This window comes from Cyrtonyx montezumae, unplaced genomic scaffold (assembly GCF_038088225.1).
Source record: "Cyrtonyx montezumae isolate F1298 unplaced genomic scaffold, pur_monq_1.0 scaffold_18, whole genome shotgun sequence".
NCBI lineage: Eukaryota > Metazoa > Chordata > Aves > Galliformes > Odontophoridae > Cyrtonyx > Cyrtonyx montezumae.
Genome location: NW_027071914.1, coordinates 15,896,367 through 15,911,520, shown reverse-complemented (window position 1 = coordinate 15,911,520; position 15,154 = coordinate 15,896,367). Strand labels below are relative to the sequence as shown.

Genomic DNA, 15,154 nt, shown 5'->3' with positions numbered 1-15,154 from the left:
GTCCTGTCTTAATGCTCCGCATCGAACCCATTAGGTCCTTTCCCATCACTGATACTTTCCTTTTGAAATGCTGTAAAATGCTGCGGGTGCTTTGTAATCTATTTAGAAGCTCCAGGTAAATGTGCTGAAGTGGTACCCAGTGCTGACGTGCAGCAGCCTGCCTCCAGATGCCTCTTGCTGAAGCTGGAGCAGCAGCAGCCTGCAGCTGTTGGTTGGGAGTGTCAGCAATCCCAGCGAGGCTGTGGCTGTGCTGCAAGCAGCTGAAATCGCTTCTGGAGCCATTTTGGGTGATGGTTTTCTTTGCATCTTGTTGCTGTGCTTTGATCCCCACGCATCCTCTTTTTTTTTTTTTTTAATGCTTTCCTTCATTTGACAATTCTAGCTTTATTTATCGAAGATTCAGAAGGAAATCCCTCTGAAATCCCTCAGTCTCATCGTGTCCTGAGTGGGAGCAGAAAAACACGCTGTGTGTCACGAGATGCACAGGGATCATGCAAGTTCCCTCTTGTGCTGTTGTTACAACATGAGGATTTCCTCTTTCAGCTTGTCTTTGTGTTTGGGTGGAGCAGGCTGTGGCCCAGCTCGCAGGCTGCAGCGTGTTGGTGTGCCCTAAGGCTCTGCTGCCTTGGAGCCCTTGGCTGCTGGTCCCTCTTCCTCCTGCCATCCAGGAGACACAGTGCTGCTCTGTTCCATGGTGGCATGTCCCTAAGCTAAGCTGGATGGCTGGGCATGTGTTTAGGAAGAGCAGCTTTCTGGAATTGGGAATTGAGGGCCCCTGTCCTGGCTCTCTGAGCTGGTACAGGTGGGGCTCACCCCACCACCGTGACACTTGGGTGCCCTTCTGTCCCTTCCTGTAAGCAGGGGAACTCCCTAAACCACATCAGTTGGGTTCTGTTTTACAGCTCGATTCCCCCCTGCTTTGTATTGTCAGCCCCCTTTGCTATCAAGGTCTCCTGTCGCTGGTGGTGATGGTCACTGCAAAACCCCCATCCTCACATGCTGTGCTTTGAAATGCTTCCTGGTAACTTCCCCAGGCCACTGGTGCTTTCCAGTCTGATGAGCATCTGCAGGTTTCTGAAGAGCAGCTTTGATGCACTACACACAAAATAAGCAGATCTGTGTAAAGAGCACTGCCCTTCTGTCGATATCTCTGCCTTTAGATTATCTTTTTCTTTTTTAAAACATAAAACATGTATACCCCAGTTTCTCAATGATGAGAGGGATTGTAACTATTCCAAAGTTTTATTTGGGAGTTTCTCTGAAGACTTAATCACAGAAATCACCGCAGTTCAGGGATGACACGTGTAGTTGTGAACAGCATTGAAGAGCGCTGCAGAAATGAAACTAGCTCAGGCAGAAACGTTGCAGGGTTTATTTTAGGTGAGCACCTGCATTTCCTTGGCTCTGGCCTGGCTGGGCAGTGCAGTTTGCTGAATGCTGGGCAGAACAGTGGCTCTCCCGTAGGACAGACAGATATCTGCATGGCTGCTGGGCTAGCCACCCTGCTTCATGAGCAAGGTATTGAAAGCTGCAAGGGAAAATAGTCCTGAGTACAGCCCATCCTTGGGGGAGCTTCACCATGCCTCTGTCTGGGGAAGCAGGGAGCTGCTGGGATTGTGCCCTGTGTAGCACTGAGGTTTGCTGCTGTACTCACCTTTGTTCCTTGTGGGTGGGGTTGAAGAGTGCGTGTGGATGGTGCTGGGACGGCTGTACGGTTCCCTAGCTGATTCTCAGCTTGCAAAGGTCAGACAAGCTTATGGCATTGTGTTACCTCGCTCTATTTTCATCATTTATGAGGATAAAAATAAGTTACCATGTCATGGTTTTATGATTTTTGTTACTGGTATTCCACATCATAACATCATGTAGTGCATTTAGAGTTAAAGAGTTAATGCTCCAGCTCCGTGGATCATCAATAGTTCCAGGTATACCTGTCTCAGAAGAGAAGAAGAACTCCATTCCCCAGAGGACTTTGCGATGCTTTGCGTTCTTACGTGTTTACGCTCAGAGGGAAAGATAAAAACTGTCTGCGGTCATGGGACACTCTCTTTCCTTTGGGATCGACTCAGCAGTGGGTGCTCGCTGCCGTCCGCCTTCAGCGTTAGCGTAAGGCCTTCGGTTTATCGGACACTCTCTCTTGCTCATTTTATTTGATTTATTAGCTTTAATTCCAATTATATTGTATTATATTGTGTTATTTTGCTTTCTGATATCTTATTTAGTAAATTAGCTTTCCTCCTCAGATCGTTGCCGCTGTTTTGTTCCTAGGCCCATCTCCCTTTTCCCTTCTCCCTTTCCCCCTTCCCCTTTCCTGGGGCGTGGGTCCGTGGGTCCCCCGCACCAATCGTCACGGAACCGGGCCGAACCTGCCCGTAAACCGTTGACATACCATTACAGAATGCATGAAGAACTTGGCTCAGCAGCTTCACAGCCACTTCCCGGTCATTGACCCATTCCTGTTTGTCTCTCTAGCTCCAGTTATCCCAGTTATCTTTCCTTACTGTTTTCCTTAGGAAGATGATCTCAGTAAGGCAGTAGTTTCCTCAGCTGGTCATGGCAGGGATTCGAAACTGCGTGGTCTGTGAGATCCCTTCCAACCCAAACCCCTCTGAGTCTGTGATTCTGACCTTTTTAAAAAACAAAGAAAAAAATTCCACCTAGATATCTTGTAAATTAGCTTGCACAAGAGATAAAAAGTGAAGACCCATGTGCTTCCCACGTAGTAATCCATGATCTGTTCCTCCATTCACTGCACAGACAAATTTACACCATCGTAGAAATTAACGTAGCTCCTTGGAAAATGCTTTATGTAGCATGTTCAGAGTTAATCTGTGTTCTGATGGACCCCGAGGGGTTGGGTGGCAGTTCCAAGGACATTAATTCTTTATAAGCAGCCTCTTATGCAAAATAGATTGAGCGTGTGCAGGCGTTGCGCCCGCAGCTCCGGGCTGTATGTTTCTGATGGGTGATGGTGGAAAGCGGTGCTATGCACCCAGATAAAGCTCTGTCAGAGTTGTGTAGCACTTAGGAGCTGTTGGTGTATGAGTTGCAGTTCAGTCTGATCCTTTTTCTGTTCCTATTGCTTTATTGCCGCCGTGTTTTGAAGGGACACACATGTAGTTTCTTGGGGGAGCTGCTGGGGTGGCCTGCGTGCAGGTGGATGGGAGCGTGCCCGCTTCTGGCCTTTGTTTCCTGCCCTCCACCTGGGCGCTGGCTGTTCAGTGCTGTAATGAAGTGAGCAGCTTGATGATATCCTTGCTGATGGCCAGCTCAGCCTTCTGTTCATCTGTGGGCTTATTGATACCTTAGAGAGAAGCAGCCTTTGAGAAGTCATCTTGTATTGCACCCTGAAGAGCTGCACTCCGGAGGCTTTGGGCCGTGATACAATTACCTTCAAATCTGTGTTGAAATGTTTTCATATGGAAATGCCCATCAAATGGGCGATGTTCTTCTGATGCCTCTGGGGCCGTGGTGGGCACTGAGGATATCCAGAACAGTCTCCATTTAAAGTCACCATCAGAAGATGTCAGTCCATAGGGCAAGCCCTTGGACTCGAAGTGTTCCTCGAAAAACTTGGCGTGAGGATCACCGTGAGAGGACAGCTAGAGGAATATCTCTGGTTTTGGCATGGCACTGCTTGCTATTTCTAATGACTATTACAACAGCATTGGTGATCTCTGCGTTTGAATGGTAGAAACTTGGTTAATGGGAAAATATTTGACAGATGAAACGCTTCAAGTAGTTGATGAAACCAGGTGGGACTGAAGGGAGCAGTCGGTGCAGCTCAATTCCTTGTGGGTACCTTGTCCTTGCAGGTCAGACCTGCCTGCTGCTGCTAACGGTTCAGCTCTGCTCTCACGCCTGAGTTTCCCTTTGTGGTGGGGTAGCCACAGCAGACACGTATTGTTTTGATGACTTTGAGCTCTGGAGTGTGTCCTAACAGCTGTGATGAAACGTGCCCTTGTTTGTCAGCTCGGTGTGTAGGTGTGTGTCTGTGTGCTGAGCCCGTGTGGCTCCTGAGATCGGTTTCACAGATCCAGTGAGCATAGCTGGGATTCTGCTGCCATCTGAAACCCTTCACGTGGGGAAGGGTCTGTGCAGTGCTCCCCTGCACAGTGGGTTTTGGGATTGTGGGGTGCAGCTTTTGGGTTTTTTTTGCAGGTTTTGGGATTGTGGGTGACTGCAGCCCCAATGATGCTGCACAGGGAGAGGGAGCACCTGGATGGCACTCACATCTCACAACTGCAGGGTGCTGCCCTGTGTGCTGAGAAATGGAAGATGATGGCCTAAACTCAGCCTCGGGTATGCAGACATCTCCACGTTTCTCTGGCTGTGGCAGGAGCAGGCAGGTCTTTCCTGCCCTCTCCCATTTTCAGGCCTTCCACCTGGTGTTCAGCCTCCAGAAAAATGACAGAAAAATATATGGGAAGTGCCATTGTAACGGTTACAAACCTCATCTGTGGGGTTGATGCATTGTTCTCAAGGTCATCTAATCAGAAGGCTTTCTCCTGCGGGAGGGTGCTGGTACCTTGTGTTGCAGGCAGCCTTCACCTGCTGGCACTGACTTCAGATGCGGGAGGAAAAGATGATGTTTTGTGTTTGATTTCATACCAACTTCACTGCAGACAATGTTCAGGGTGAAAACTAATACATGTAAGTCAGTGGGATTTTCAGCTTCCAGCCCTGACGCTGTGGCTGCCCAGTTGGTGGCAGCTGGGGAAATCACATTCAGCTCTGCACTGGTTTGGGGCTCTGAGATCAGGTCTAGGGGATGTTTAAACTGTAAAAGGGCTTGGGGAATTCTCATGCTTCTGGTATCTCTGGGTGGGTTCGGTCCCACAGAGCACCCTGTCGGTGTGGTGTCCACTCATCCTCAACAGGAGGGATCTGTGTGTGTGCCTGCAGCTCTCCTCCCTCTGCTGAAATGAGGTGTCAGAAAGGAAGGGGGTGTGATACGAATCGCCTCTGGTCCGACTGCAGCAGTGAACTTTTAATTTGAGTTGTGGGGAGAGGGTTTCCCCTTCCCTGTGTGCCAGCGTGGTGCCGTGCTGCTCAGGGCTGCAGGAATGGGGGTCTGCAGGGGAGAGCTGTCATTTGTAAGCGTATTTAAGAAAGTATTATGGGACGTATAAATGTGAATTGCTACAAATGGCAGATGACCTTTCCATGCTTAACACAACAGCTGGAAAAGGATGGCTGGGGCAGCACGGCAGCGGTGGAGAAATTGAATCCATGGTGCCTTTTTATTGTTCCTTCTGTATTACTGGCTCTATATTTAGAAGCTTACATCACTTCGGTTACGATGACAGCCTCTCCCCCCCGCTCCCTCCCTCTGCTCTCCCTCCCTCCTCTCCCTCCCCTAGGATGGATCGCGTTTTCATACCACTTACGAATCCTACAGATCTTGCAGCAGGATTTTTCTACAGTGTGCTCCTAAGTGCTGCTGCAGAGAGCGATGTACGGAGGGAAGCAGCTGCAGCACGTAATGTCACCCTGAAGGAGGAACAGAGCTGGCAGCGCTGCTCTCACTGCCTCCATTTGTGTGAAACGGTCGGGAGCAGGGTGGAGAGCTGTGTCCTTTCCTTTTTTATTTCTTCCATTTGAACAGGAATTCCTGAGAAGCCCTACGGAGGGGCAAACGATGGCACGCAGCACGGTGATTTATTTAAGATGCCCAAGTGAAATGGTGGGGAGGAGGAATCAGAGATGTGTGCCAGTGACACTGAGCCGCGGGGCTGCAGCTGGCACTGCGCTGCTCGCCGTCACCTGCTCTGCTCAGGGATTTCAAGTGCTCACATGTATTGGTCAAACCTCCTGATGCAGGTGCTGCTAATGCCTAAAATATATCTGCGTTAAGCTGCTGGGATTGGCAAGCCCTGCTCAGAAAAACCGCAGCAAAATGAATTATTTTAGCCCCAAACATCTTAGAAGTGTGAAGTGAGGGATTGCTTCCCAAGCAGCCGGGCACTTCTGGGGCCATGCAGGCTGGTACACTCACTGCTGTCCTCACGTTGAGAAGAAGGGGAGCATGGGGGTACCTGTGGTGGGGATGAGTGGGAACAGCACCTGGCAGCCTTGCTGGGAGGGCCAAGGGCCAGTGGCCAGCGTGCACAGCCTGGCCTAGCCACAATGGGGCTCAGCTCTGTGCTCACCTGGCATGGCATGGCATGGCACTGGGCTCCATGGTGGAGCAGGAGAAATGCTGCTTGGAGGCCCAGTGCCAGCCCCAGCGCCTCTGGTTTGGTGGAACTTTGGTTTGTGGTGCCTTTGAACGACAGGGGACTTCAGTCGTGTTGGAGTGAGCAGGACATTTAAATTTGGAAGGGTCTTCTGAGAGCATCCTGGTTTTCAGTGACCTGCTCCTGTCAGACAATTGGGACGCACAGATTTATTTAACGGTCGGGAGGATTCACTGTTAGGGAAGGATGAGGGGAATGCGATGCATAGAAACATATGGAGCGAGACTTCAAGCGTGAAAACAAATCAGCATCGAGAAACAAAGGCCTGTTTCAATTCGGAGACGGCACAGCGAAGGTTTCTTTTTTTTTTCCTGAAGGTTCTCTGAGAACTTGGAGCACAGTTACAGCGAGAGGAGCAGCTTGCTGCCGGTGCTCTGCCTGCTCCTCGGCAGCAGTCTGGTTGCAGTCACTGCAGAGCGGGCTGCGTTTCCCCCCCCCCCCAGGGTTGGCGAGGTGTCACTCAGCAGCACAGGTACATGGGCAGCCAGAGCTGCAGTTACACGGGGGGGGTGGGGGGAAGCCCCCAGCCCCCGCCTGGATCTGGGTCAGGCTCTCCCCTCGCAGCAGCGCTGGCGCAGCCCCGGGACGCAGCCGCAGCTCGCCGAGATGATGTCATCCTCACTGAAAGGCAAAACTAGAAGGAAATGGAATTTCGTTCCCATTATTGAGCCGGTGTTTACAGTAGTTGTAAAATATGGCATCCTCGCCAAAATCTGTAGCGGATTGGATTTCATGCACAATGCAGAGGGCTGGAAGCGCGGCCGGGAGATGACTATCTGCCCGCTGGGCCGGGGGGGCCGCGTGCTATCGCTGCGTGTGCAGGCAGGGAGAGGTTTCCTCTGGCTGCTGCTCACTTGTTTCTGGTTGTTTTGTTGGCTTTTTTTTTTTCCCTTGCTAGAAATGGTGCTGGTGGTAACTGTAATGCTCCAGGTAACACAGCGTGAAGGCATTCAGGCGTTGGTTACTGCTGAAAATGTCTGTTTGGTTTTATCTTGGGGGGGTGGGGGGAATGGGAGGCTTTTAAGTAAACGTTGTGAATGATTAGGAGAGATGCTGTGCAGTTGCATGTGAGAGAAGCTGGCATGGGGCTATTGTTTGGTACTGGAGGAGCAGCACAGGAACCAGCTATTATGCAGCTGCTGGAATGCTTTTCAGAAGTCTAAAGGCGTTATCTAGAAATCTTTCAGCTTTTAAAAGCGGATGTTGGCTTTGCGAATTGAGCAAGTTTTGGCTTTTACTCCATGTTTAAATACAGATTAAATGCGGTCATTAGCCTAGATGCATCCATTTCTGTTGCTGTTGTTGGGCAGTGCTGGGTTAAATCCAGGTTTCGGTGCCAGTTTTGTCCCTTAGGGCACTGGGTCTTTCATGGGCAGGGCCCACCTCTGCTCAGGTGCCTGGGGAGTTCAGCACTGGGGTGGGGTGGGTGCCCGTTGGCCTCTGCGGTGTGAGGATCCTCCGTGCATCCCTTCAAATGCCCGATTTGGTGCTTCTGAGCAAGTGAACAGAACCAGAAAAGGGGATTTGGGCCCTTGCTGCCTCCAGGCTGCTCTCTGAAGCTGCTGTTCTGCAGGGAAGGTGCAGCCGTGCTCTGTGCCTGCAGCTCTGAACAATTAACCTCGAGTCTGATGCAAACAGAGAATATAAGAGACAGCGATGAAGATTCTCTCCAAAGAGAAGAAAGCGGAGACAGTGAGTGCCCCTTGTTGCAGATGAAGTAAATGATCCTGAGAAGTCAAGAGTGGCGGTGCTGGAGGCAGCCCCTCCTGCTCCCATCCCCCGAGCCTTCTTCCCTCCCCTCGCTGCCCTTCAGAGGTGGGGGATCCCTCGGGCTGCTGCCCAGGGCCCAGCCAGCATGCCAGGCTTTGGTGGTGAAAAGGAATTGTAAAATGCAATTGACTGCTGCAGAATTCAGGCAGTTCTGGTTATGAACGTAATTGGCCTGATTGGAGGGGAAAAAGCACAGCAACCTGAAACGTGTCAAAACCACTTAAAATTTGAGCATTGTAAATATTAATGTTGAATAAGGAATTCTAGTTCTAAGTAAAAATCTCCTGAGGAATAATAGAGGATAAAAATGCTGGAGTTCTTGTATGGCATCCATGCATCAAAGCAGGAATTATTGCATTGTCTATTTGATGACGGGTAAATCCGTGCATGCAAGCGTGTGTCTGCAGATATTTATTGTACCTTTCCCTCTTTCTAATGTGGATGCAGAGAGGAGAAAAGGATTCACCTTAATGCCATTGAACGGCATGAAGGGGGAAATGAGCTTCAGGTTCTTTAAAATTCTTTAGAAAGAAAAAGACTCAGAGCTGCAGCACCGTTGCTCGGTGTGGTGGTCCGGGGTGCAGAGCAGGGCTGGGTGCTGTGCTGTGTGGGTGCTGAGCCCACCCGTGTGTTTGCATTAGGTCAATAAAGATGCTCTGCCGGCTGCATCTGCAGATACAGTAGCCAATTGATCTAATGCAGTTTCTAAAGGCTTTCTATACAGGTGATGTCATCCTTTTAGCTCGCTTCCCCTCCCACTCTCTTTCCTCCTTATTAGATATTTCATCTTGCTGCGGAGCATCCAATCGATGGGAGCTTCTCCTGAGGGAGCTGCTGAGAAGCAAGCAAAGATAGTAGGAATTGAGGGCTCCAGCAGGCAGCTCGCTGTAGCCATGGACGTACGGTTTGGTTGTGCATTACAGAAATGTTTTAATTGGAAAAGCTAGGCGTGGATTAACCCTGTCTGACCGATGCGTTAGAATACTAAGCAACGCTGCAGAGTTGTAAACTGCATAAAAAAAAAAAGAGGGGTGGGGGGGGATGCAAAAGAGAAAAGGGTTTGTATTACAGAGGCTGCTAATGCATTCCACAGTGCAAACCTGTTAGAGCACATATCCTGGAGCTACAGTCCGGAGACTAATTCGATTTTTGCAGTTATGATGGACGAGAGTATAAAGAAGAAACTTTAATATCCAGAGCGTGGGATTCCTGAATTGCCTGGGATGCTGAAGAACCTGTGCAAAATTTCATCTGCGATAGGAATGTGAAGTTTCCGAAAAGTGGACCTGAAGATAAGCCACTCGTAAATGCATTTTAGTGAAGAGAAAAAAAGGAATTGGAAGAATTCTTATCTCACCTTTTAATGTATTGTTGCTGTAACGTGCCATTCTAATCCATTTCAGAATTAATTCCTTCGTAGCAGCACTTCTCAGGTACATGCCTCTCGCCTGGGGGAACCCTCGGATATTTGTATTGGAAGAGCTAGGAAACATTTTGACTTGAATTTATGTGCTTGTTAAAAGCAGAACGTTTTTATAGGAATTGCTGCTGCTGCTAACTCACTGCAACGCTGCAAACTACTCCGGTTTGGGAGAGCTGTAATCAAATTCGGTGTGAAATTCAAGCCTGAGAAGTTGCATACATCTACATTGGCTGCTTTGGTTTATGACTTTTAACAAGAATCCAGGGAGGATTTTACTCACTATTATTATTATTTTTTTTTTCCTGTGGCTTTTCTTTGAGGAAGGAAACTTTTTTTTTCTCAGCCTGAGAAATGGCTTTTCTTGTTCGCTGCTACGCCAACTGCCTGCAGCCGTGGGCCTCCAAAGTAAGTAGGATTTTGTGTGTGATGCTTTCTGCGGGCTGCATTGCATGGGGCTGGTGGGGTGCTGCTGCTGGAGGGGCTGCAGGCTCCGTGCAGGGGCTCCTCTGCTGGAGTCCTTTCTGAGTGGGAAGGGAGGACCTTGAAATACTGAAATTGCTTTATATACTAACAGCCTGCAAATGGAGAGGAAGCATAAAAATGTCATTTTCTTAGGAAACGTTTAAAGCTTGCTTTTTATCCTGTCAGTATATGGAGCAAGTATAATGGAAGCATAGCATTTTTATGACTGCCTGTATGTACTGTCAAGTTGAACATACAGACGTCCGAGCCCACTGATGCTCTGACAGTGGAGCAGTGTGAGGCTGCACTGCTTGCTTCCTTTGTGCAGCCTTGTGGAACTGGTTAATTATTTAGCTGAACTATGAAATCACAATCGGCTTCAAGGGATGCTGTTCAATCTGTTCGAAGATGCCGTATTTTTGTGAGAGCTGGAGGAAAGGAAGGGTGTTTCTTCTGGAGAAGGTAATGAAATCTCGAACGTTCGAGCAGCCCAACTGACTGAGGGGAAAGCCTGTGAAGAAATCCACAAGATGCACTGTTTGTCAGACTGCAGTTTGGTTTGCTCAGAGATTGCAGGAGTTCCTGGTGTGGTACTGAGCTCCCGGGGCACAAGAATTGCCCCATAAACCCGAGGCTGGGTACACACACCTGGTAATCTCTTACGCTTCTGTATGTGCCTCTGTGAGCTTCTGCAACGTGGGGGTGAGCACTGTGCAAGTCCCCCGTGTGTCACAGAGTGACAGCGGTGGCAGAGGGCAGCGGGTGAAGTCCTGCTGCTCTTGGGGTCAGGAGATGTGACACTGATTTCAGAGCAAGAAATCTTCTCTCTAGTCGGTTCCAAGAAGTTTTTAGGGACCGGGCAACATAGCAGTGTGCAGGTCCACGAGGGAAACCCAGCGGGGTGGGCTTTGATGGGTTTCCTTTTCTATTTTTTTTTATCTGTTTGAGAAGTGATAAACAGAAGGTCACTATCTACAGGGAGTGGTGCTGGGATTTAGGGTTTCCACACATGGTTGCCAGAATTAAGGTGGGAATTGGGTGTGTGTTAATGGCCCAGCTCAGCAGTGCTGCATGCGCTGAGCCTTCCAGTGCCATTGGTGAAAGCCAAGGGAGCAGTGGGCACTCAAACTCATGTGCTGGAGCGTGTGGCTCTGACTCTGGGCCCCCACGGTGTCTCCAGTGTGTGTGCAGATTCCTTTACTTGGTCCTCTCCCTGTCTGCAGACATGCAGTGTGCAGGGTTTGGTTTCCTGGGGCTCGGCTCGCCCGCACCGCCCTTGTAAAGGAGCTCTGAGTGCATGATGCTGCTCAAAAAATGGGAATGCTTAGTCACGTTTGGGCTTCCACTGGGATGGCTCTTTCAGGAGAGTTTGGGCCTAAGCGAGAAACCAAAAAAGCCCTGTGCTCAGACAAGGCTTTGCAGAGGGGAAGAAATAATGGTAAGGACTTCTGGCCCCCTGTGTCAGCACTGAGGATGACACCCAGCGCAGTGCTGCTGTTTATTCACTCATTTGCAATTCATAAATGAAATGCTGTAAAATGTTGGGCAGCTTGATGGTTGGTTTTTTCCTTTCCTTCGTTGTTGTTCTTGTTTTCTTTCTTTCAAACAGTTGCTGCGAGCTGTTATTAGCTGCTTTTGCATACCAGTCCTCAGATAAATGGTTTGTCTTTGAAACCAACCCAGGAAAAGCAGCTGTACCCCCTCCTGCAGAGCTCCTTAAAGTCCCTGCAACCCGCAGGGCTTCAGAAACACATCCATCCCTGGAAAGTGGGACTGACCACAGCAGTTGTCTTCCATCTGATCCCATTCCCTTTGCTTTCCTCTGAACCTGGTACGGTGTTTTCTCTGTGATGGATGTTTTATCACAATACGTGTTACAATAAAATACCTGACCAGGGAATTTTAAATATGCAAATTCATAACTTTAACTTGGAAATGTCAGGAGTTTTATAACCCTGCTCTGTCGCTGGAGCCGCTTCTTGCTGCAGGACACCGAGCAGCTCATCTTCCCTTTGCTTTCTCAGTGACTGATCTCAAAGTTCCACAGACTTCTGTGGATATCTGTCCCAGATTTCTAAATTAGATGCTATTAAAGTGTGATGTGGGACAACAGTCTGAAAATGGACTGTTGACTCAGTTGTAATTAGAGCTGTTCAGAATGTGGTAGAGTAACATTACGTCTATTAAATCAGAGCAAAATGAAGTCACGTTTCTTGTGACTAAGCAGGAAGGTGAGCTGATGTGAGGGCACAATGAGGAGGGTATGGCCACAGGTCGTGGCTGTCTGGTGACACGGGGAGCTGCCCTGGGGAGCACTGGGAGCTGCTGCCTCCAGGAGTGGAGCTGTGGATGCAGAGAGGTGCGTGCCCCTCATCTCCCCACGAGCAGGTCTGTTCCTTTTGGCTTCCCAAAATAAAGGGGATGGAGCGGGCAGCTGTAAAATAATCAGTGCAGTCTGATCCCCTGCATTAAAGGCTGCTAAAAGGGAGGGTGAACTGGGAGAAAACATTGAGGGTGAGTTTCTGCAGTGCACCTGCAGCCTGGTGTGCGAGCTCTGCTGCGTTTGCAAGGGCATCGGGCACACAGCTTACACCAAGTGGGTTTCCTGCCATACACAGTACTTGAATGCAAGCAGAGTAATGATTTCAAATACATCTCAGCAAGACTTGGATTCTCTTTGTAATTCTGACCGTAACTTCTAGTGTCTGCGCTGCGCTTTCTGATATGAGACTCTTAAACACAGATGCATTGCGAAGTCAGAACTCTTTCTGATGCTAATCTTGACAACTGAGATGTGTCAGGTCCTCCAGTGATAGATGCCTAGCATTTCCCAAGCCCAGAATGCATTCACAGCTGCCCATTTGTGCCCAATGGGGAGACAGGGATTGGACAACGTTACCTATAGAGGGTAATTAAAAAGGGATGCTTTTGGAGATAATGTGCTCCTTACAAAAAATAAGGATCTTTTACCTAACATCTCACATTCAAAACTGTTTGAGAGGAAACAGCTTCGTTGAAGATCTCAGGCGCACGTTAAAGTTGTCTCCTGTTGTAAGACAGATGCTTACTTTCTCCTTTTTCCAGGCTTCTGTCCTCTTGTCCCTTTCTGCTGTTCAGATAAAATATATTAATGCTAAGTGCAATGACAAGAGGTACGTTGTTCCATGTAAGTTTGTGATGGGGTTAGAGGAGAAGATTTGGAATCATTTTCCATTCCATTCCCATTTCTGCTGCTGTCTGGCAGGGATGTGATGCAAGCTTTAGTTATCCATAAATAAAAGCAGACGAACATCATCCTCTGATTTCAAAGGGCATCAGTTTGAGATCCTGAGCTGAAACCCTCATGCAATTAAAGATTATTTTTGGCTCATCAGAAGAAAAACAGAGCTTTGATAGTGTGTCCTTGATTTGATTAGATGTCATCCTTGTATTTGCTCATGCACTTGTGTGAAAAGTAGCCCAGGTAGCATGAATTTAAGATGTTGCCAGCGCAAACAGAACGACTAAGTTTTAGCATTCTTTTTGCAGTAGATTTTGGCAGCATCTTTGTCCTCCTCCTGGCCTTGCCTCTCCATTTGAGCTCCTGTGTGCCCAGAGCTTTGCCCAGTGCTGAATTCTGGGGCAGCCACCTGACCTGGATGCTCATCACCTCTCTGCCAGGCTCCTGTGTGTGGACACACACAGCCTGGGGTTGCCCTGTGAGCTCGACTGCTGTTCCTCTGACTTTCCAGTCCCCTGCTTTGTGTGGTTTAGCCCCGTGGTTTCAATTTTTGGAGTTTTGGCTATATCCTCAGAATATTGCTTTTCTGTGTTTTCTCGTCTCTCCCATCTCCATCCCCTCCAACGGGAGGATTGCTTTCTTCCGTGGTATTTCAAGTGGATCTCCTTTTTCATGCACTTTTTGCTTGTTAATTTATGAAGATGAAAAAATCGTAGTATGCAGTTTGGCATTTACTCTAGAAAGCCTGAATTTTCTTATACTCCAGTGTACAATAAGTTGACGTTAATGCAAGCTCACTTCTTACTACTTTCAACAGAAAGCCTTTTCCTGAAGGATTGTTTTTATGGGAAATTGGCTCTTAATATGCAAATAAACATCTAGCTTTTCATTTATTTCCTCCTGGGCTTTGTTTGGTTTAAAGCTGCTTTGTTACAGTTCTGCTTGCAGCCCTGAGCTGGCTCGGGACCACCCTGTTCTGCTCCTCTCGCCTTCACAACCACGTTCCTGGATGAATGCAGACAAGATGCAGATGGAGGAATGATGCTGCTTTGTTCTCCGTAGGGCTGAAGTCCTCGTGCACGAGGCAGCAAGCCCAGAGCTGATCCATCACAGTGCCAGACTGGCACAGCCGTGGGACACTGGTGGCCCTGGTGCTGCCTCCTGGGGCTGCTTGGCACTCACTGTCCCCGTGGGGCGGAGCTGCCATCACCACGATGCTTTACCAATCAGTGGATGTAAGAGCTTATAAATGATGCAGCCAAGATGAAGCTCAATGTAAATCTGGGATTTTGCATGTCTGTGGATGAGGGCTCCCCAGGCAGCAGGCTGCTGCCTCCTGCTCAGCTCCCCTGGCTCTCAGTCGTGGGTTCCTTGATGCTGTCCTCGCTGTTTGTGTGCTGCTCTAGTTGTTTAATCCAGGCTCCTTCTAGTCCTGCAATGCATTAGTTTCTCAGCAATGAGGACAGGTGGCAGCATTTGAACTGGGGCACTAAAAATAAGGCTTCTTGTTATTGTAACATTTTCCTAGTAATAAAACACGGTATTTTAATCTGTTACGTAGGGAATAGAACAGAAAAGAGTTGATCTGTATTAATCAGTGATAGGAAGACAAACAGAAACCAACAGAACATGCAATTTCTGCTCACACGCTGAGTATTCCCAGAATTAAGGAGCCCCAGCAGCACTTGGTTTTCATACCAAAGGATTTCTCAGCCAAAGTCCGCCCTTATCTCCAACGCTGAGACATTTGTGTGTCAGATGCTGAGCATTATCATGAGTTAAAGCATAGTGGTAATCTATAATTTAAACATATGAAAACCAAATTAAAATTGCATTACATATGTGGTTTAAGGCAACACCAGGATTCCATTTGAAATTCTGTCCTCATGTCACCTTGTTGTAACTAAGGAGATGTCATCCTTCTGAGGCTTTTTCCCAGCATGGGATGAGCCGTGGAGACCAAGAACCTCTTTCTTTGCTGCTGGGGGCATGGCACTGGTTTGAGGGGTTTTCCTTTTTTTATTTTTTGCTTTGATTTCC

The 15,154-nt window shown here is 48.5% G+C and overlaps 1 protein-coding gene across 7 annotated transcripts in view; it reads left to right on the top strand.

The window, feature by feature from the left end:
• The window catches only part of RAPGEF6 (Rap guanine nucleotide exchange factor 6), a 97,230-nt gene that overhangs the window by 34,508 nt on the left and 47,568 nt on the right, over window positions 1–15,154 (top strand). Inside the window, exon 2 of one of the 7 annotated variants that reach the window (XM_065734853.1) lies at window positions 9,776–9,837. The exons of the other annotated variants lie outside the window; for them this stretch is intronic. Coding sequence (XP_065590925.1) covers window positions 9,784–9,837 — 54 coding nt within the window. The 5' untranslated portion in view covers window positions 9,776–9,783. The remainder of the gene's footprint in view (window positions 1–9,775; window positions 9,838–15,154) is intronic. 7 annotated transcript variants of the gene reach the window in all.